The 22,038-nt window shown below is 36.6% G+C and overlaps 1 protein-coding gene across 1 annotated transcript in view; it reads left to right on the top strand.

Moving 5' to 3' along the window:
- Positions 1 to 22,038, top strand: part of MDGA2 (MAM domain containing glycosylphosphatidylinositol anchor 2) — a 786,958-nt gene that overhangs the window by 504,582 nt on the left and 260,338 nt on the right. The window contains exon 6 of the mRNA XM_058540638.1: positions 18,934 to 19,203. Coding sequence (XP_058396621.1) covers positions 18,934 to 19,203 — 270 coding nt within the window. The remainder of the gene's footprint in view (positions 1 to 18,933; positions 19,204 to 22,038) is intronic.

Consider the following 22,038-nt stretch of genomic DNA (forward strand, 5'->3'; position numbering starts at 1 on the left):
TTACCTCCCAAAAGGCCCTATCTCCAAATACAGTCACATGTTAGGGCTTCAACATATGAATTTGGGGGGGACATAATTTAGTCCATAACACTTTCAAATGACTAAAAAGGTAGGCTTTGCATTTAGGATTCCTTTTCCATTGAAATTTCAGATATAAGTTTATAATATATATTAAATCAAAGCAAGAAAATGAGTCAGCCATTTAAAGAAAAGAGGCTATTCTTCAGTAGAATCTCAACTTAAAGAGGGAACTCCAATGAGAGCATTGGTGGCCCTATATTCTTGCCTTTGGGGAAATAGGAAGGAAGCAGCTATAAAAGGTGGCAAAATGAAACTTCAATGTGAAACAAACATCACTTTTGTAATAGTATCATTATGAATTTCTAAAAGCATGGCCAAAATATTGAAAAGAGATCACAAATGAGATATAAGTCAACCTCTGCATTTTTTTTCTGATTTTCTTTTTTAGAATGGAGAAGTTGATATGTAAAACAGAAGAAAAAACAGAAAAAAACAAAAACGAAAAAACATCATCTTCTCTTGCACTAAAATACTGGGAATATGAATACCTTAATAGATTTGTTATCATAGATAATTCAGGTTTTCTAAGCAACAGTATTTACTACCACAGACACAAATAGAAGACAAAAGATGTGTTAGAATATTGTTGACATGCCATCGTTAGAGAATAAGATGTTTCCTGTAACTCTTTTGCATGAATTTTGAAGTTCACAAGTCTAAGGTTCAAATTTTGGTTTTCTGAACTTGAAGGTGCTGCTTAGCTTCTCTAAACTTGTTTTACACTCCCTACCATGGGAATAACACGAAGACCCACAGTATTTGGTTTTGCAGGCTATAAATGCTATTAAATGAAAAACGTTTTAAAAAGTATCCGACACATAATATATACAATGAATAGTAGTTATGTTTGAGTTAACCTGGATAATACAAAGAAGGAATAAAATTGATATCATTGGCAATCATGCTGAGATAATGACATGAATCTTAGGGTTTTGCTGGGATACAGTGTATAACTTCAACATTGATGACTAATCTTGAAATAAATTCATAACCACTTTATGAATTACTTTTATCAATGGGTAAATTAAATTTTAATACTTCCCAGAAAAATCTATAGAAATGAATACATGTTGTGATATATTTCTATCTAAACTATTATTGGCAGAAATGTTTAACAGAAATAGAAAATATTATTTTGTGAAATTAATAATGGTATGTAAGAAAAATTGAAGAAACTTCCAATTTTATTGATATTCAACAGATTCTTCATCTGAGCACTCTGTCATTTCCTAAGGGAGTTGAACTTGTCTATGACCTAGTCTCACTAATGTAGCTTCAAAAATGTGAAAACATAGGTGATGAGTGTGCAGTGAATCTGGGGACAGAAGCAATGGTCATTATGGGCTTTCAACTTTGATCTTCCTGAAACTGTTTCCAGAGCAACAAAGTGACCTAGATTTTCCAAAATCCTATTACCATAGTAACAGGAAGTTTGCATGTTGCTGGGATTTCCCTACACCTGTGTCTTTTGTTGTCCTAGCAATGAGTTTTTCAGGTTCATTATATCCAAGGTTATTCTTGGACTATGAGTTCTTATATAAAATATCCTTCATAGATCATTAACTGTCCCAGAAGACATCATAACCCAGACACAGTAGATAGCTAAACACAGAAGAAGATGAAAAACACGGCTAATCAAATGAAAGGCAGTGCTATCATATTTATTGAAAGGGATATAAATTGTTCAAATGCTGTCTCACAACTCAACACAAATACTTTGGAGCATATCAAATAGTCTATGTCTTAGCAAATATCACTCTAGCCTAGAATAATTCATTGATCAGATTTTTCCAACTTCAGTTGTTATTCTTCATGTGCTATCAGACTATAATTATAATTGAACAATTTCAAAGTTATTGATAAGAATATAAAAGTTCAAACCATGTGTTTCATAACATTTCTTTCAGTGAGTTGATTTAGGATATGCTAAATTAAAGTAACAGAATTTTTTATGCCTCTGAGAATAATTAATTTTTAATTTTAAACTACTTCTAGGTTATGAATTTGTAGATCATGGCTTAGTACTTTTCAAGATTCTATTGTTCTGATGAAACTGCTGAGAAATGTGTTATTATAGATAATAGTTCAGTTGCTATAAATGCATTTTAGACTTCCTTCATGGTTTTTCAGATTGCCATTCATAACTGTGGTATGGAATATCTCCATGATGGTTCACTGACAAATTTGATTTTATAGATTATTGGCTGTCATGATGAAGATACAATAATTTCCATAAATGCATGTAGCTAATCCCATTACTTATTCACCCCAAATCCTAGGATAGATTATATCAAGGGGTCATATTTAATGTCACCAACCATCCCATTTTGTCCTAGACTCAGTGAAAGTCCCACATCCTGGAAACCCTATAATCCCAGCCAAACCAGTACAGTTGGTCACGCAATGATCTAATCCACCAACCATCCCAGTTTGTCCTAGACTCAGTGAAAGTCCCACACCCTGGAAACCCTATAATCCCAGACAAACCAGTACAGTTGGTCACCCAATGATCTAATCCACCAACCATCCCAGTTTTTCCTAGACTCAGTGAAAGTCTCACATCCTGGAAACCCTATAATCCCAGCCAAACCAGTACAGTTGGTCACCCAATGATCTAATCCACCATCCAGCCTACCTTCACATGAGATACTAGTCTTAATGTCAGTTATTAATTTGGTACATATACAGCCCTAAGCAACTCTGCATAAAGAAACACCAATGAGAAAGACCTGGATGTGGATCTTGGCTCTCCCCACTATACAGTGGTGTGACCAGTTTCTTCAACTCTTTAAAATTGCTTTTCTGCTAAGTCATGTTGATAAAGTGCTCTGAGGTGGGCTTCAGATTGGTGGGAAGAGAACATTCACTCTAAGATTTTATTTTTATTTAGCAAGATTCACTCTAAGATTTTATTTTTATTTAGCAAGATAACTTCAACAAAAATAAAACCCTAAATGAAATGAGGTGGCTACAAGGAAGTAGATGCAGCCTATATATGTACACAGCTCCTGTTGAGCCCCAAGATCCATGCAAGCAAGATTCAAGATTACAGAATTTGAGAAGATTAATACTCGTTGTGCTGTTGTCCTTTTATACATGGGGCTTACATTACTATTCAGAAAAAATGTAGCCTATAAATGATCTCTGGACCTGATGTACCTATTTGAGGGAATCTTTACAAATACTGTGCTCTCAATATTTCTTATACAAAAGTCACAGGCGGGAAGCCTTTAATCTCACTCAAGAGAAGATGCATCTCTGGCCCCTGTTCTCCCTCAAGCTCTAAGGCATCTAAGAGTGTCAGTTTTCCCAAAGAAACTTACCTCTCTCTGCATGCTGGAAAAATTAAATGAGATGATATTTAAAGTGCCTGGCAAATGGAAGTCTCTTAGTTTTATGGTGCTGGTGGCTGTTAGATTAAAAACATAACCTTTGCGAAGAAACCAATGAGGTTTTCCAAAATTTCATTTAGCCCTTTGATTTTCTTTTATCTTTCCTATTTAGTTGAAAATATCGATGATAGACTCTACTAGTCTGTACTGTTCAGCAGAAATACTAAATTACAGCTAAATTCCAAATTTTTCTCGATACTTGGGGAAATAAGTGAATATCAAATATTGTATCTTCATTAAATGGAAATTGGATTACTAATATGCACATTAGTAGTGAGTGTGTATATCACACTAGTTCTGCTGGATTTTATAAAGCCTTTTTGTAAGGTATTTTATTTATTTCCATAAGGAGGAAATCTAAAAAATTTATGTTCTTACCCTTTCTTAAAATCAAGTGTACTAGTCAGTACGAGGTAAATGTAAATTTTTTTTAAAAAAAATTTATTAGGAAAATAGGAATTGATCATTATCTCATCAAAGAACACTTATAGAATACATTTTCCAACTTAAAGAACAGGCAAAGTTAAACAGCTTTCCTTTGGGTGAGCCATAAATGTATGCTTTTTTCCCTGACAATCTGATATGATGAAATACACATATTATTGTTAAAATTTCATGTTTCCAAGTCATCCACTGAGCTTAGCCACACTACTCACAGGATTTAACACTCTGTGGTGTGGCTGAGAGGTAGCCTTGTAGCCTGTAAATATCACAGAGTCCTGTGAGCTACAACTAGCCATAATTTAAAAGATCGACATTGGTTCATGAGGGCTTTTCATCAAATTTGAAAGAAAGAGGGTCCATGTAGTCATGTATCCAGTAGGAGTAGGGTATCTAGTGTATGGTTACAGGGACTGGAAGGAGAGAATGGTTCGTCGGCTGGGAAGTAATGGACAGGCAGAGTATCAGGAATGCATTAACATCAGCCTTTGACTCTACGTCCAGACACGGCATGTACGTTTGGTGTGCTGTCTTGGCAGTTATTTCCAAAACATCACAAAGATTTCAGCTGTTCCCTCAATTTCCATTTTCTGCAAAGTCTGTTCTAAGAGCCACTTTTTTTTTTTTCCTGATAAAGACATATTCTTGAGTTACTTGCTACTGTTCTTTTGCTGTGGGAAATAGGTATGTCCACTTGTTTAGTCATATGCTTTAGTTTTTGTTTTGAACAGCGTTTCTCTCTGTCAGCTCGTTTTAGTCACTCTGCTTTAGTTGCTAAATTGTACCATTTGAGCACTTTATTGAATGCAGCCTTCAATCGCATACTATCCAGCGAATGTGCAGTAAAGTAAGTCACAGTATTGATTTCTGAAAGACACATTGTGTAATAGGAATTTATTGATGGCAACCTTGTCCTCTTGTTCTATTAATGCTACTTATTACCCTGATTTGATAAGAATGGAAATTATCAAGAAACCAGGTATAAAATCTGAGGCATAAATAGATGTGGTTGTATGAATCTACTCTTTCAGTTTTCACTTTGGTTTGGCATTGCAACTTTGTATTCAACCAGGCAAGAGGCAGGATTTTTAGTTAGCCAAGTGAAGCACCACTCGGTAGTGTCAGTCTCTTTAGCAAAATCTAGCAACATCAGTTTGCTTTGTTTTACTAAAAAGAGTGTAGTTTTAAAATGGTGAGATATAAGCAATTTCATATTTTGACTTAGCAGGTAACAATAGATAAGAGATTTCCTCAAAGTGATTATTACATGTGAAGTGCAAATTAAAATATATATTTCGAAAGTGAAGAGAGAAAAAGTTAGGCACAACAGGGAATAACTGAACAAAACTATTGGAAAAACAAGCAGTGTAATATGGGTTCTTGTTAAACTTCTCTGGGATTGAATCCACTAAGACAATTGCTTAGAATGAAGAACATGGGGAAAGGAGGGCAGATTCCTTCAATTCTAATTAGAATCTGCCTAATTCTCTTGATCTTGATCAGGAATACTAAGTCTTGCGTCATTGCATATTGTCTTTCGTTTTGAAGTTAGCTCAATCTGATGGAAACTGCTATATTCATGTCGTCTTCATTTTGGAACCATAAGTAAAAAGCAATCTGCTGTGATATCCATATAGAATCATGACACTATGGACCGTATCCATATAGAATCATGACCTGGTGGGCTCTATCCATATAGAATCATGACACTATGGACCGTATCCATATAGAATCATGACATGGTGGGCTCTATCCATATAGAATTATGACACTATAGACCATATCCATATAGAATCATGACATGGTGGAACTTATCCATATAGAATCATGACACTATGGACCGTATCCATATAGAATCATGACATGGTGGGCTCTATCCATATAGAATTTTGACACTATGGACCGTATCCATATAGAATCATGACATGGTGGGCTCTATCCATATAGAATTATGACACTATGGACCGTCTCCATATAGAATCATGACATGGTGGGCTCTATCCATATAGAATTATGACACTATAGACCATATCCATATAGAATCATGACATGGTGGGCTCTATCCATATAGAATTATGACACTATGGACCGTATCCATATAGAATCATGACTTGGTGGAACTTATCCATATAGAATTATGACACTATGGACCATATCCATATAGAATCATGACATGGTGGAACTTATCCATATAGAATTATGACACTATAGACCATATCCATATAGAATCATGACATGATGGGCTCTATCCATATAGAATTATGACTCTATGGACTGTATCCATATAGAATTATGACACTACGGACTGTGTCCATATAGAATTATGACACGATGGGCTGTGTCCATATAGAATTTTGACATGACGGACCGTATCCATATAGAATCATGACATGATGGGCTCTATCCATATAGAATTATGACTCTGTGGACTGTATCCATATAGAATTATGACACTACGGACTGTACTGCTGTATTCTTACAATAAAAAAAAATTGTATGGATTGTACACTATGACTATATGATACTTCATTTCAAGGATCCTGAAAATTCAGTGAATATGCAGTGGTCTGCATGCTAAACATTGTTTTGTGTGTTTAAGCAAAATGGTAAACATGATTACAGGCTTAGAAGAGCATTATTATATGTATACAGATCCACAGTCAAAGAATATGTAATATTGATATAATTCTCCAGTTGCTGGAGAGTTAAATAGGTAGATCAATACAGATCAATATTAAAAACTTGAAGAAAAACAAAAAAACAATTCGACATTGAAAACAAATGGTAAATATTTGTTTCCTCTGCAAAGATATTTCAACAGGTCATATTAATCATGTAAAATGGTAAAATATGGATTTATGAAAATATATATTGAAAATAACAGAACTAGAATGTGAACGCTATATTTTCAGTAGCTTTGAGAAATAAAACATTGGCAGGACATTCTGTACATGCATTTCTTACGTGTAGAGAGGAATTGAATTCAGAAGTGATTCAGTCAATGTTTTATCTTTCATACTAGAATGGTATTAAAAAGGTTTTATTGGCTTCTAATCTTTCCTTATGTAACATTCCATTTTGTGCAGCTTAGTTAGTTCCTCTACATATGTCACATTATAATATTATCCTACTCAGAAAATGAATACCTCCCCTATCACGTAGCAGCGTTGTCCTAGAACATGGCAACAATATATTTAAATGTTCTCTGAATGTCTGAAATCCCAAGAAAAGAAGTGTAGCTAGTTTAATAGTTATACCCGAATTGACTCTTACTGGAATTAGATCTGTAATAACAGTGTTAGCAGCAGATGGTATTTACAGTATGTCAACATGATACCGTAGTGACACCTACTACAATGTCTGTGGTTTAAAATTGCCATTTTCTCCAGTGTAAACCAGAATTTTATGGCTTTGTAATTCAATCCAGTAAATTGGCTTTTAACCACACACAAAACTCGGAATCAAATCCCTCTGCTTTGGCACATTTACTTGTAACAAATTATGCTTTGGTTCCTTTTCTCCCTTTCTTTTCCTTTTTTAATTTAATTAACCATTGGGAAGAAATACCAATATAAACATCATAGTAAAAAATACTTAATATAGCTGTACGTAAAGGAAAACATCTCCCAAAAACATATTTATCCCTTCATACAACAAAATCTACACGTTTCTTGGGTTTCCTAGGACAGGTCTTAATGTGTTGAGGCACCTCACCTCCTAGAATTAGTCTCCTCTTCCTAGCATCTTCAAATATACACGTCCATTGGAGGCTAGAGCAGAAGTCTCAGGCATGAGCTTGGTACCAGACACTTGGTAAGGGCTGAGGAGCTCGTAACTCTGCATTTGTCTGGGTTGTGACCTGATTCAGGCAATCAAGACAGGATGTTCTTATTCTGTTCTGTAAAACTGCTTTTAGAATCCAAAGTAGATAACCATTATAATGCTCACGTGTTAAATAGGAATGGATGTAGGATTTTCATGCTTTGTTTTCTTTTATTTGACCTTTGATCTAGTACAGTATTCAGCAAAATATGACCACTTTTGTCCTTCACAAAGTAGTACTTATAGCAAACTTTAGAAACATCAACAAAAATATTTCTCGCTCTCTTTCTCTTTTCATCTTGTTACTAACATCTAAATATATGGATGTATTGCTTCTTTTCTTGCTTTTTAAAATTGTACCTGCCTAATCTGACATATTGGGGGAGATAGTTGAAATAGAGGGAGGCTGGTTAGTAGTTCATCTTTGCGACCACACATTCTATTCCGTGTAATGATACACCTGTTTCTCGTACTCTTTTCTTACTGGCAGATTTTCAGCTGCCACTGTTGTTCTCCATTTTCCTGCCTCAAGAAGCCTTTCCATGCTTAAATTACTCCCCCTTACCTCCTGAAATCTGAGAACTTGAATAACTGAGTCCATTATAGTTATGTTTAAGTTGAGAGGAACATACCCTGAGCAATGGTCTAAGAGCCCCTTCCAAAGACACTTCCGAATTTGGGCTTTTAAATTATGACTTTGGTGGTTCACAAGTCCCTTTTGCCTTCTGTACTGAATAATATAGATTTCTGGAAGTCTGACTAGCAAACCATGTTTATTTTTGCCTTCCCCAGGGTTTTTATAGTATAATAATAGATAGTGTTATCTAAGGTATTAATGTTATCCCTTCTTTCTGTTGAGAGAGGCAGCATCAGTTCTTCCTCTGGCATAAATATCATCAGACATTTAATTAAAGCTTGGAAATTATCAACTTTATTTATTTCATTCTGGAGTTTATCTGCGATGCTTTCTATCCATGTCCAGGCAGACTGCCTAGATTAGAATCCCAGCTCCACCATTCACTCCCTCTGTGACTCAGGTGAGTTATCTAAACTGTTTCTCAGATTGGTAATAAGTAACACAGGTAATAACACTACTACCTATCTCATACGATTAGATGAGTCAATATATGTAAAGCTTTTGGAAGAGTGTCTATAGTTAAGGGCTATAATTGTCTTCATCTAATTGCAGATACCTCGAGGGCAGGATTTTTGTGAATTTTGTTCTGTTATCTCTAATGCCTAGAACAGAGCCTGATACACAGTTGGAACTTAATAAATATATGTTGAGTTAATAGTATTTCTTAAAATGAAACATAGGTCTATCCCTCTATTTGCAATCAGTTTATTTTGTTGCTGTCAATGACCTGGCTAATTAAGCTCCTGATGTGATTTCTAATCTTTGCTATATCTTGGAACAGTTTAGACATTTGAGTAACCTGAGTAAGATGCCTCGTAAGATTAGGAAACTACATGTCCAGATGTTTTCCTGATCACAGTAGAAATTTGATTTAGGCAGTCCTTTAGAAATTATCTGACAGAATTCTCTTGATGTTTAGAGGAGCAAGCAGAGGCCAGCAGAGTTAAATCTACTCAATATTATTCTTTAAGGTTAGCTATGAACCAACCTTAGCCAAAATTACTATAAAATGAAGTTATAGGATCCTAAAAGGATTCAGAATATAACACTATAATACAGTGTTCCCAGGATGAGTAATAAAATGAAAAAAACTCATCTTTATCAGACCAATAAGAGGGTACCTTTTTGCAAGGATCCTCTGTTTTATACTAGTTGTAGAAATGCCAGCTGCCTCCATATCAGCAGCTGTGGCGACCAGAGCAGAATTATCGTTTTGTTTGCTTTGCCACTCTGGTGATGCTTCAGGAAGTATCGCTGTGAGACCAACACCACATGGTCTTAGAGGTGATGACTTCATCTGTTCTGCTGCTGCACTTCATCGCTTTACAGAAGAGCCTTAAACCTTGACTGATTTTTTTATTTTTATTTTTTTGTGTGTGAGGGAGATCAGCCCTGAGCTAACATCCATGCCAATCCTCCTCTTTTTGCTGAGGAAGACCGGCTCTGAGCTAACATCTGTTGCCAATCCTCCTCCTTTTTTTCCCCAAAGCCCCAGTAGATAGTTGTATGTCATAGTTGCACATCCTTCTAGTTGCTGTATGTGGGACGCGGCCTCAGCATGGCTGCAGAAGCGGTGTGTCGGTGCGCACCAGGATCCGAACCCGGGCCACCAGTAGTGGAGCGCGTGCACTAAACCGCTAAGCCATGGGGCCGGCCCAAACCTTGGCTGATTTTTTAAGTCCATATGAAATTATCCATATACGGGTCCTTTTATGACAAAGACATGTGGCCTTTATTTTTGTTTCAGGGACGTAATTTGGCTTAATCACATGGTTTATTAATAGTAATGTATGTATGTATTATAACCCAGCAAAGAAGTAAGTACAAAGAGGAATAAATAATATCCCACATTTATTTTATAGGAGTGGTGTACTAAATTTTGATAGAGAAATTCTTTGTCATCACCTTCTTATAATATAAAGCATGGTTAAGTTTAGGTGGGTTGAACAATGAAAGAACTGGCAGGTCTTCATAACTATGGTTTTTCGATGAATGGCTCATGAAATCCTGAGTCAAATGTCACAGTCTTTCACGTTGATTGATTTATTTATTTTTTTTAGTTAAGTTTATGATTAATAGTTGGGGCTTGGGTGAAGTTTCTGTTCTCTAATCTTTAAATTCAATATTCTTTTATTCAATAAGACTTTATTGAGCACCTAATTCTTTGCCAGATCCTTTTCTGGGTGCTGTTGGTAATATGATATGAAATGATATCATATGAAAATATGAAAAAAATCACCCTTTTCACCCTGATGTCCTATTTCTAAATGTCTCACAGTGAGAGTAGGGCTAAGTGTTCTGATGGTGGGGGCGTGGTATTATAAGCAGCTATGCTTATACAAAGGAGGAAGCAACTCAATTGGCTTGGACAAAAAAGTAGGAATTTGGTGAAGAATTGATATTGACATTTGAGCACAGTCAAGTCCTCGACCACTGTTTACCAGATGGATGAGCACTGCAAGAGAATGCCAGGCAGCAGGAATCGCAAGTGTGTGCTCTGCTGATCTTGTGAAGGAGACATCTTTGCAAACTGGCACTATTCCTGTTCCTCGTGGAAAGGAATCTTCTATGAAGAGCAGAAAATCTCACAGACAACAGTTCCTTAGTTGGAAGTGCTTAGCTTGAATTTTCTCTCCACGAGTGAAGACCCACTGGGCTTCTGCTGCTGCAGTGGATGAATGCTCAGGTTCTTGTAAACTTGAATGAGACCAATTTTGCCAAGATTTTACCTGTTGGCAAGAACAATATAGGATTGTTGACCGAGGGAGGGAGATATATGTGGTGCTAAAGTTCTGCTTTGTCATATTTTTCCAGTGTTTATGAAAACTTTTCAGGCCATAAGTATCAGTACCCCAACTACGGGCATAGCTTATAGACTGAAATAAGCTTTTGACTTTATTGTTTTCTGCTCACCTTAGAACAAGTTCCATTCCTAGTTTTTCCATTTATGTTGTTCGATGACTAGATTCAAATGTAACTGACACTTGTTATATTTTGTAAAGTCTCATTTCATTGAGGAATATCTTTTGGCAGATTTCTGTACTCACTGTTCTCTGATGGCATAAGCATCCTGGTCAAGGGTCATAAATGCACATCGTTCAGTGAACAGGCAGATGATTTAATTATGTGAAGTCACCTAAGACAACGGAAGTCATGGGGAGAGGGCTTCTCTTCCTATCGGGATGTAAGCTTCAGAGTGCAAGGATCCTTTGGCTATTTTGTTCACTGATATATCTCGTGTCTATCAGAGGGGCCTAATACATAATAGGTGCTCGATAAATACTTATTGAGTGAATGAATGAATGAGTGTGGTGAAATGTGTTGCGCTAGAGAGAACAAGCAATACCTAAGACATTCATTCATCATCATCATAATAATAACAACAACAACAATCAAAGATATTATGCCAACCAAAAAACCTTTGCAGGGAACCCCTTGTTTGGAACTTGTGGTATTACGGACTAGGTCTCTTCTAGGAGATTTTTATGTAATTTTCCCTGAAGGAACACACTTACTCTGCCTTCCCAGTCATTTCCAGAAACATCTGTCCTGTGAATATTAAAATAATGAAAAATGCATGTTGGCTTCAATATCCAGCAAAGGCTCCCTCTTGCATTAGAGACTATTTATGAATACTATTTCAAATATTGCCATATCCCGGAGCATTGTTTTAAGTAGAATTCCCCAATATAATGTCATTCCTGGGCTTCGTCAGAATCAATCAATGTGTCAATAGTGATAATGTTTGAACAATAACCCCAACTAAATGGGTAGGCTATTTTGAGTTTTCAAATCAACTTCTAATATATATTCTCATTTTTATTATGTGAAATGTTCACTGCTACCTGTATTTCAATGAAATGTGTGTTGAAATTGATTTCAATGAAAATATGATTCCTGTATCTCAGTGAAATGACTAATTCTTGAGAGAAACATTTTTCTGTTCCTTGAATCTGTAAGCAGAGCTTCAACATGTCTTTCCACAGAGAAGCTGGTTTGTCTATCATCTCTGTATTTTCTAGTTTAAAAAATGGAGGGCCATGGAACAGAAGCAGAAAATTAATCATGTGTTTTTACACCTTCTTCCTTTAATTCATACCGTGCTCTTTTCATTTCATTTTGTGCCTGTATCCTGATGGATGAAAGGTGCCCCTGCTCACCGCCGATTCCTTCCTAGTTCTTTCCCTTCACTCTTTTCACATTGTCTCCACGTAGCCAACTGTTGATCACTGAATTCACATGGAAAGGATGTCCTAGCAGACACTGTGATGCCCTGCCTTCTCCTCTTAGCTCACTCTGGAGGTTACTGCAATTTCTTCTAGCAGATTCCACATTAGTGTCCTTCTGTCTGAGGACTTTCTCTGGACTCAGCAATGTGTTCAGCCAGAGCCTGAGGCTGAGAAGTTTAGACCCACAGAATAATCCTCAACTAATGAGGGACAGAGTTGGTAGATGAACACCCAGCCTCCTTCTTCAGAGGGAGAGATCTGAGGTGTGTCCCGTGTCATCTCTCAGAGGGCTCCCAGCAGCAGGGATCCGGGGTTCCCACAGTGACAACCCCTCATTAGTGCTCCTTGACTGGCTTTCCTCCCTCTCCTGTCTCCCTTCTCTGCTCCTTCAATATGCTTCCTGGGTTTGCCACCCAAATGAACTACTTGTATCATGACCTGCTTTGGGAGGATTCAAACTGAGACAAATACCCTCCTAGCTGAGGACTTTTTACTGGAGTACATTCTGGATTTTTATGATTCTGTTTCCTGGTGATTTTCCCTATGACTCAGGTTACTTTCTAATACTCAGATTACTTCCATTCAAAGAAATACATGTCTTAGAATCTCTGACTCAAAGCAACAGGCAGCTTTCTACAGTAGTTAACTGCTTCATATCAATTTAATTGAAGAGTCTGGGGGAAAGCTAAGCTCCTTTTTAAAAATTAAAAGCCCCAGATGCATGGAAGGCCAAAGGCTCTAAGAATATAAAGATGATTCACACTACCCTGTTTTCAACTTTTGAAAATCATGTTTATCTTCAACAAGCTATTATGTTAGGTAGCAGTAAAAACAAAGCAAAATAAAACACCCAAGTCACTGACCTCAGCTAGAATAGCATTTTCCTCCTACAAAATATATTCTTAATTAGTCCCAAACTAAGTCTTTGCATCACACATCCAGAGGACCTTAGGAGGAACTGACTTACTAAAATTTGTAGTGGGCATGGATCCCAGTCTACAAACTCAGGTTTGAAATAAATATATTTTTATTATTTTATAATTCAACTTCATTTTTCTTCAACCACTGATCCTGCTGTATTTTCAGAAATTTTATCTCAGTCAGTGTGCACTTCCTGATTCCCCCAGATTTTGTTTAAATTCTAGGGAGTACTGTGTTTTACCCAGGCCGGGGTGTGAGGTCTGTGTCTTTTGATAGGCAGGTATCACCTGGGACCTCCCTCCCTCCTGTGATCCTGGCACATTCAGTTCTGGGTGGTCTCTCTGCTCCTCCATTCCACCATGGTGGGGTTTGGGGCTATACCCTGGGGCATGGAGCCTTTTCCAGGAGACTCACCGTGTTTTTGTCTGTCTGGCCAGTCACACTTTGACCTAAAACTGGGAAGAGACACACAGATCCCCCACTGCTCTTGAATATCCAGACATCTGAGATTTAGTGGGAGTCAAGAGGCCAGTCCTCTCTCTGTCTTGGGCCCACTGAAGTCTCTGTTGCTCAGCCCAAGGAAACTTTTTTTTTCTGTTTGGGAGCAGGGGGGACGACAGACAGACGGACATGGGGCATGATGACTGAAGGAGAGAACATGGGAAGAATTCCCTTTCTTAGAGATGTTTCCTAAAATATGCTTTCCGTATTGCAGTTATTGAAGTTGTGTTAAGGTTTTAGGACTTTGGAAAATAGAAACCACAGATTGTGTGGCCTCTCCTCTCATTTTTTTCCTTTCCCTTTCCTTCCCTTTTTTTTCTCTCTCTCTCTCTTTTTTCATCCTACTTCATCACATCTCTCCCAGGACCAATAATTTATAGATTGATCTATCTCTCTCTGTGTCTATCTATCTATCTATAGAGCATGCTAGAGTGTTGGCATTCTGATCTTGCAGAGACTCAAGTCTCTGTGACGACTGCTGTGGTGACCGTGCCTTCCATCGCTGAGTGCTGACAAGATTATAAGTCTGAAAGTCTGCCTGGTCCCACAGTTATTTATAAGCCCCACGTACACAAAGAATGTTTATAGCTGGTGGCGTGTGTGTCTACGTGTGTGCTATGTTAAAAGCAGACTTAGTTGAAATTATTTTTATGTAATTTGAGCAATTAAGCAATAACTATTAAACATGTTTAAAATAATCTATGATTTTTTTTGTGTGTGTGAGGAAGTTCAGCCCTGAGCTAACATCCGTGCTAATCCTCCTCTTTTTGCTGAGGAAGACTGGCTCTGAACTAACATCTATTGCCAATCCTCCTCCTTTTTCTCCCCCAAAGCCCCAGTAGATAGTTGTATGTCATAGTTGCACATCCTTCTAGTTGCTGTATGTGAGACGCGGCCTCAGCATGGCTGGAGAAGCGGTGCGTCGGTGCACGCCCGGGATCCGAACCGGGCCTCCAGTAGCAGAGCACGCGCACTTAACCACTAAGCCACGGGGCCGGCCCTATGATTTTTTAGATATAACTGCTTCACTTAATTTGAAAGGTTTCCTTTGTTTACTTCATGTATTTCACATTTTTCTACCTTTTACTTTGGTTTGATGAGCATCCCAAATATAAATTACATACTGTCCATTCCGTGTTTCTCTTGTCCACTTTCCACCTTCATGTGTAATTTCCTTATTACTTAAAAATGAGCTTAAAATAGTAATCTGTCTCTCACATGTGGCTCTGAAGAAGGAATGGCTGTCTAGATCTCACAGTATGTTTTAGAACAATGCACTTTTCTCATGGTAATAATGGAACTGATCACCTCCATAGCCTTACATGTTTATATTCATACAGCAATGGGGTAATTTGATCAACACATACAATAGACATTTACAGAACGCTCAGCTATGCACATGATTTGGTGAAATGAACTTCATCTTTCTTCCCCTCCTATGAACCTGTGTAAGTGCAGCAGAGGAAGCTTATATTGCATGGACTCAGGGTGATTGGGTAGTTTAAGGACACTGTGAAAAAATAGCATTCACTTGCAGGGCGGGGGATGAAATAAATATAACACCATTTGCCTGTGAGGTTTTGTTTTTGTTTTTGTTTTTGTTTTTTTGCTGAGGAAGATTCACCCTGAGCTAACATCTGCTGCTAATCTTCCTCTTTTTGTATGTGAGCTGCCACCAGAGCATGGCTACTGACAGACGAGTAGTGTGGGTCTGTGCCCAGGAACTGAACCCAGGACGCCAAAGCAGAGCACACTGAACTTAACCACTAGGCCACTGGAGCTGGCCCTGCCCGTGAGCTTTTAAAGGCCTTGTGGAAATACTGAATCTTGAAAAATAATAGTTTCAACTTACAAATAAGAAATATCGTAGAAGAAAATAAATGTTTAATTATGTTTCTTCAAAATGTCTGTGTGTCTTGAAATATGTTTTATGTGTTATGGCACTAGACCTCCAAACGTCAAAATGGTCTTAAAATGTCTCTGCCATCTGCATCAGAGTGAAATGGAACAATCGCATTTTATAGTGACTACAGTTTTTAGACTAGTCACCCGTGTATTCGTTTGCCCACTTACTGCTTTGCTTTACTAATATTGATTAAGGACCACTATGTGGCACACACTGGACCAGGCTATGAGGGTGGTAATAAAAATAGTGACAAAAGAAATACTTTTTCAAGTGCCTATTTTGTACCAGGCGCAATTGTAAGCACTTGACACATAGTAAATCATCTCAGCGCTACAAGGTAGTTAATTGTTTTCCTCCATTTCAGCAATAGAGAACTGAGGCCCTCAGGAGTGAGAGAACTTGCTGAAGTTCACATGGTTATTAAATAACAGCAGAGTCAAAATTGGAACCCAGCTGTCTTTCTCCAGAATTTGTGCTCTGACCACTCAGCCACACACCATTGTCAGAGAATGCAGTCACACCACTTTACTTCTGGCTGAAGAACAGCAGTGGTGGCCTGGCTCATCTGTACAGGGTGATATGAAGGGAACTGTGGGGGCTGTGGAAGCTGGGAAGAAGGGATTAACCACCCAGAATGTTTGCATCACTCATATTATAGACCCCCAAATTAGCAAAGGGTCCATACAATATGAAATCTCCTCTTAAAAATAATTTTAATAGTAGACAATATTTTTTATGTTTTTATGTTTTTCCTACTTTAATATTTTTCTCTACAGCATGATTTACACTTAAACTTGATGAATCTTAATGTGCCTGTGGTTCTTAAGCAAAGCCTCATAGTTCAAAAAAGCTGATATTTATAGAATTAAAAGTAAGCCATGAGAACAAAAATGACAATGATATCACTTTTATCTTTTCAACATTTAAAGCTAGAAATTTTTGATACTAAAATATATGTGAATATTCTTAACGTCTTGAAATGATTAGTCATTTTTGTGGTCTCCTTGGGCTATTTTTAATATTAGGGATAACAGAAAATCAGTTTCAATAACACTAAGGTGGACAACATTCTGTTTTCAATTCAGATTTGGAAAAGGGAGGATTTTTAAATAAGATTATGAATAGTTCTGCAATGCATTGTAGGTAAAACAGCAGTCTTCTTGTTATATATGTATTATTTCATGAGCTTTGAAATTCTCTTGACCTTTTGCTTTAAATATTGTCTATCTAGTAGAAAAACAACACATCCTTATGCAAGTCAATTTCAGGGGCACATGTTTCTTGACTTAATGTCACCATTGTGTGTTTCCGTAGTCCAAACATATACTGTTAATGGCCTGTAGGCCTTAGAACTTTTAATTTTACTAAAATATGTTATAAAATAAATGAGCTTTATTAATATGATATAATTGTTGGAATCTCTAGAATTATATTTTAACTAATACCTTTATAAGATTATACTATTTACCTCAAATTGGGGTGTAGGGATTTATTTTACTTTTTCACAATGATATATCAATAATTAAGTGTAATATCTATTTTCAAAATATTTAATTAGTAATATCTTCCATAAGTTTAACAACATCAAATAATTCTTTGAGATACTTTCTTTTCTTCCAAACTGCAGTACCTTTTGCATATTATTTTGACTTTGTGCATTTACCAACAGGTTTTTGATCATATATCTTTATAATTTAAAGTTAAAACCTCACAAGGGCTATAGAGACACTTTGAAAAGTTACTCATTACTTAAAATGATGTTAGAAGGACCAGCATGCAGTGATGTTTAAAGAGGTCATCCAGGCATTCTATGCCTTTCCCACAGAACCATTATAATAATATGGAATTGTTTTCTGCTCTCCTCTACCCTTCTTTTTTTTTAACAAGGCAGACAATGTTGAACCACACAAGGAGTTTACTGTTTATTCTGGAAAAAAAAAAAAAACACTCTCCAACTCTAAGCTGAAGTTAATATCTAAAAAAAAAAAAAAATCACACAGTACAACTGAATACTTTGTTTCTAATATGGATTGATTTCATGCAATACAGTTTTACCTTTGACATAAAATATTTCTGAATGTGTGAACTCAAACATCGGCATAATGCCTCCCCCTGTTGTTATTTAGGGATGTATTATGTCGGCTGGCACTGCGGTGTAGGTAGGATAAATGTGCTGTTTGTGAACATAGTTTCTGTGCAGTTTCTATTTTGAGTGTTTAATGAAAAGTCTCTAACAGCGTTTTTTATTGAATGGATATTTATCTTTGTATTTTTTAACCTGAAAGATTGCAAATGACTTATTTTAATTGGGGGATTATTATAACCCAAACATTAGAGTGGTGGCAGGCATAGTTTGGTGACTGTGTTTGAGCTCTTATCTGTTTGTTTCTGAGTGTTGAACCAGTGGTTATGAGAGCTCACTGCCTAGACCTTCTTGAACGGAGAGGTTAGAGAAGAGGTATAGGGGCTGCATTAGAATTAGATGATCTTCTTATTCAAGATAAAAAACCAGCCCACTCTTTGATAGAAGATCTATGCCTTAATCTCTTACTCGGTTGTGTTCAAGTTGCAAAAATTATCATTTCACCTTAGAATAATCCAGAAATTAATTGACCATCTTCCCCGTGAAAATACAAGGACTAAACAGCTGAATATTTATATCTGGAACGTCAAAAACAAATGACGATTGTCAGCATGAGAAGAGAAAGGGATTTTTGTTTTAAGACTTTAATCCCTCTTGTCATTCTAATTTTGGAACCATAATCCAAGAATCCATAAATTTTATTGCCTCTCTCCATGTGTAAAATTCTTAATACAGTTCTACAGGTTTTTACCATGTCATTAAAACATGTAACCATTAAATCTGGTTTAAATTTGATTCATTCAATATGATTTTGGTAAAGGAGAACAGTCTTTTAATTGTTTGAATAAATGTGAAGCATGCTGTTGAATTCCAGTTGTAGTGTATCTAAATAGGCGCATGTCCTTTTGTTTGTCTTTTAGCATCTCCGTCAATTAAACTCTTGGTGGATGACCCTATAGTTGTAAATCCTGGAGAGGCCATAACATTAGTGTGTGTTACGACAGGAGGAGAGCCTGCACCCTCTCTCACCTGGGTCAGGTCCTTTGGGACTCTGCCTGAAAAGACTATTTTAAATGGGGGAACTTTGACCATACCTGCCATCACTTCAGAAGATGCTGGTACTTACAGCTGCATTGCCAATAATAATGTGGGAAACCCTGCAAAAAAGTCCACCAACATCATTGTGAGAGGTAAGTTTGCCTAGAGAATGTCACAACATACATTTCTGGGTTAATCAGGCTATCACATAGCAAATAATGTTCGATATAAAGATATTTCCTCAAATATTGCATATATATGTAAATACTTATAAATGATGAATGATGTCTAATTATAAATGGAACGTAAAATCCCTAAATCTTAATAACAATGCTTTATATTTGCATTGAATAGTGTTCATAACATAATCTTAGTGATACCATTGAATAGCTTTTATAATACGTTCTTAGTAAAAAAAAATTATTAAAATATAAATGTGGCATAGAGCATTAAGCATTGTACAGATGGTGTGTTAGTTTAGGGATTTAAAAAATGTATCAGTTTAATGTTTAATGAACATTTATTGAATCCCTATTATAAGCAGAGCTTTAAATTGTCGGGTTATTTAGAGATCTATAAAACGTTACCTTATACTCAAGGATTCTACTGTCAGATAGTGAAAATAAAATATATCAATTAATAGCCACATGATACAGTGTTTGGCAAGCAAAAGCTACAGGAAAATAAAAAATTATAGTAACTTCTGGCTGAGATTGTTAGAAGTATCTGATGACATTTGCACTAGGTTTTATAGGCTGGATAGAGTTTTAACAGACTGAGATTAGGGAAACACATGGAAAAGTCAGAGATATTGAAGGACAAAGTTTATTTGCGGAACTGATGTGAAAGATGGGTCTCTAAGTCAATAGTAGCAGTGATGTTCTGGTGTGGCTTCTACCAGCTGGTGCTCTGGGGCCACGTGTAGAGGAGACCTAACCCTCCATTTCAGAGGATGTAAAGTTACTGTGCAAGGAGAGCATATGCTTCTTCATGTCCCACTTCACCTGGCACGGTCCTGGGTTGGGGATGGAGGATGGACACAGATGCCTGTAAAGTTAAAATAAGTATCCGTATGCCTAAGAGGACCCTTCTAGCAGACAAATGAAAATTCCTTATGATGGAGGATTGTGATGGAAGCAAAACATACAGAGGTTAACATTTATGATTTTGTAATCATAGATTGTGGTGGTTTTAGTGACCATAGCTATCTGTTATCATCCAAACTATCAGAATATGCTACTTGGCCAAAAATATACTCTCTTCAAAATCTTGGAATTATATTGTAAACATAATTGTTAGAAGTATCTGGTGACGTTTGCTCTAGGTTTTCTAGGCTGGATAGAGTTTTAACAGACTCTGTCTGTTATAGTGCAGCATATTATGTTATAGTATTACAGTGTATTCGCTGTGAACAGTGCACTGTCTCTACAACACTGTGGGCCGTACAGCATTAAGTAGTTACAGGATGTGCCATTATTTTATGTGTCAACAACTTAATGCCAATTAAGCTACCACAATGTTTTCTTATGAGATAGAATGTTATTGAAAGAAGTCTTTCAGATTTGTTTATACTTAGCTTTCCTCTTAAACCGTATATCACCCATTAGCATACATAAAAAGGAAAATAAAAGAAAAATAAATTTATTAAATTATTCTTAAAACTTTACACTAGAACCAGCTCAACTTCTAAACCAGTTTTCATCCCAGTCTCTGATGACTGTGGTTTTCTACGCAGCATCTTTCGTCATTGAGAACATTTATCATTCAGAATTCTAGAGACATATTGTCTCCGTGATTTTCACCACTGCTGTGCCTGGCTAATAGCAGCTGCAAGAGGCTGTTGAATGTAAGATGTATCCTATTTTAGAAATGTGAAAATAAGTGGGGGTTTTAAAGTCAGGGAAATGTGATCTTTATTTTGGTTGTTTAATTTAAGAGACTTTTAGTGGACAATGACCACACGATAAGGACTCAGCAAATGTGTAAGGGATGCATGGGCATGACCACGAAGACCAGTGACCACACCCCTCCCCTCAGAGGGGTTTACAATTCTGTAAGGAAGATGAGAATACAAAGGATAATATATGGAAATAAATCAAAGTCAGGGTCCACGGATCGAAGTGTTCAACCTTCCTATTTCAGATATCTAAGCCTTGTCTCAGTGAGTAACCGGATTCTGTTCTCCCTCTACCCCAAATTTAAAAAAAAGGAAAAGAACTGTACAAATCACCAATGTTTATTATTTCTGATTTTTATTTGTTTGCTTTTAAATACTTGCTTCCCCAAGTAGCCATGAAATAATGCTACCAAATCTTGCTATAATAATTGTGAGGTTGGTTAAAGCATTGCAAAACTATCCCTTAAGATTTATGAATGCAATGTAGAATCTTTTATTCCATTATTTTATCAAGGACAGGAACTCACTGGAAAAAAAATGATGCATTAAATTTAGTTTGACTATAGGATCATCTGCAAATATATATAATTCATGTACCACTGGCAATACATCCGGCATAAAATGTCTGTGTTACTCAGACACCTTGATTCAGGAAAGGACTGACTGAATCCACAGCAAGGCTCTGTTCAGAGAGTGGTTTCCTCCGCCCCATCCCGTCTAACAGTTTTTATCTGTTTTCAAACTTTGACAGTTTCTAACTTTGACGCGAATGACCTAGAATAAATAAAGCCCTTAAAATGTGTTTCTCCAATTTATAATTTCTTTTTTATGCCTTTAATTCATCTGAAGTGTACATTTGCATAGTCTTAATTATATTACCAGTGGACCCTCTCAGCAATGGCATTCACATAATTCATAAAATCGAGTTTGTATGTAATCTCGTGGAATATAGACGTAGCGTTGGTTAATGGGTCCTAGATTAAACTGTGGGGAGAAAAACTGCTACAATAATGTGAGGCATCAGATTCTTGCCACAAATGCCAAGAAATTCAGTTAAGGAAAAATGATTTTGTTTTTATTATATCAAAGA

This window comes from Diceros bicornis, chromosome 5 (assembly GCF_020826845.1).
Source record: "Diceros bicornis minor isolate mBicDic1 chromosome 5, mDicBic1.mat.cur, whole genome shotgun sequence".
NCBI classification, from domain to species: Eukaryota; Metazoa; Chordata; class Mammalia; order Perissodactyla; family Rhinocerotidae; genus Diceros; species Diceros bicornis.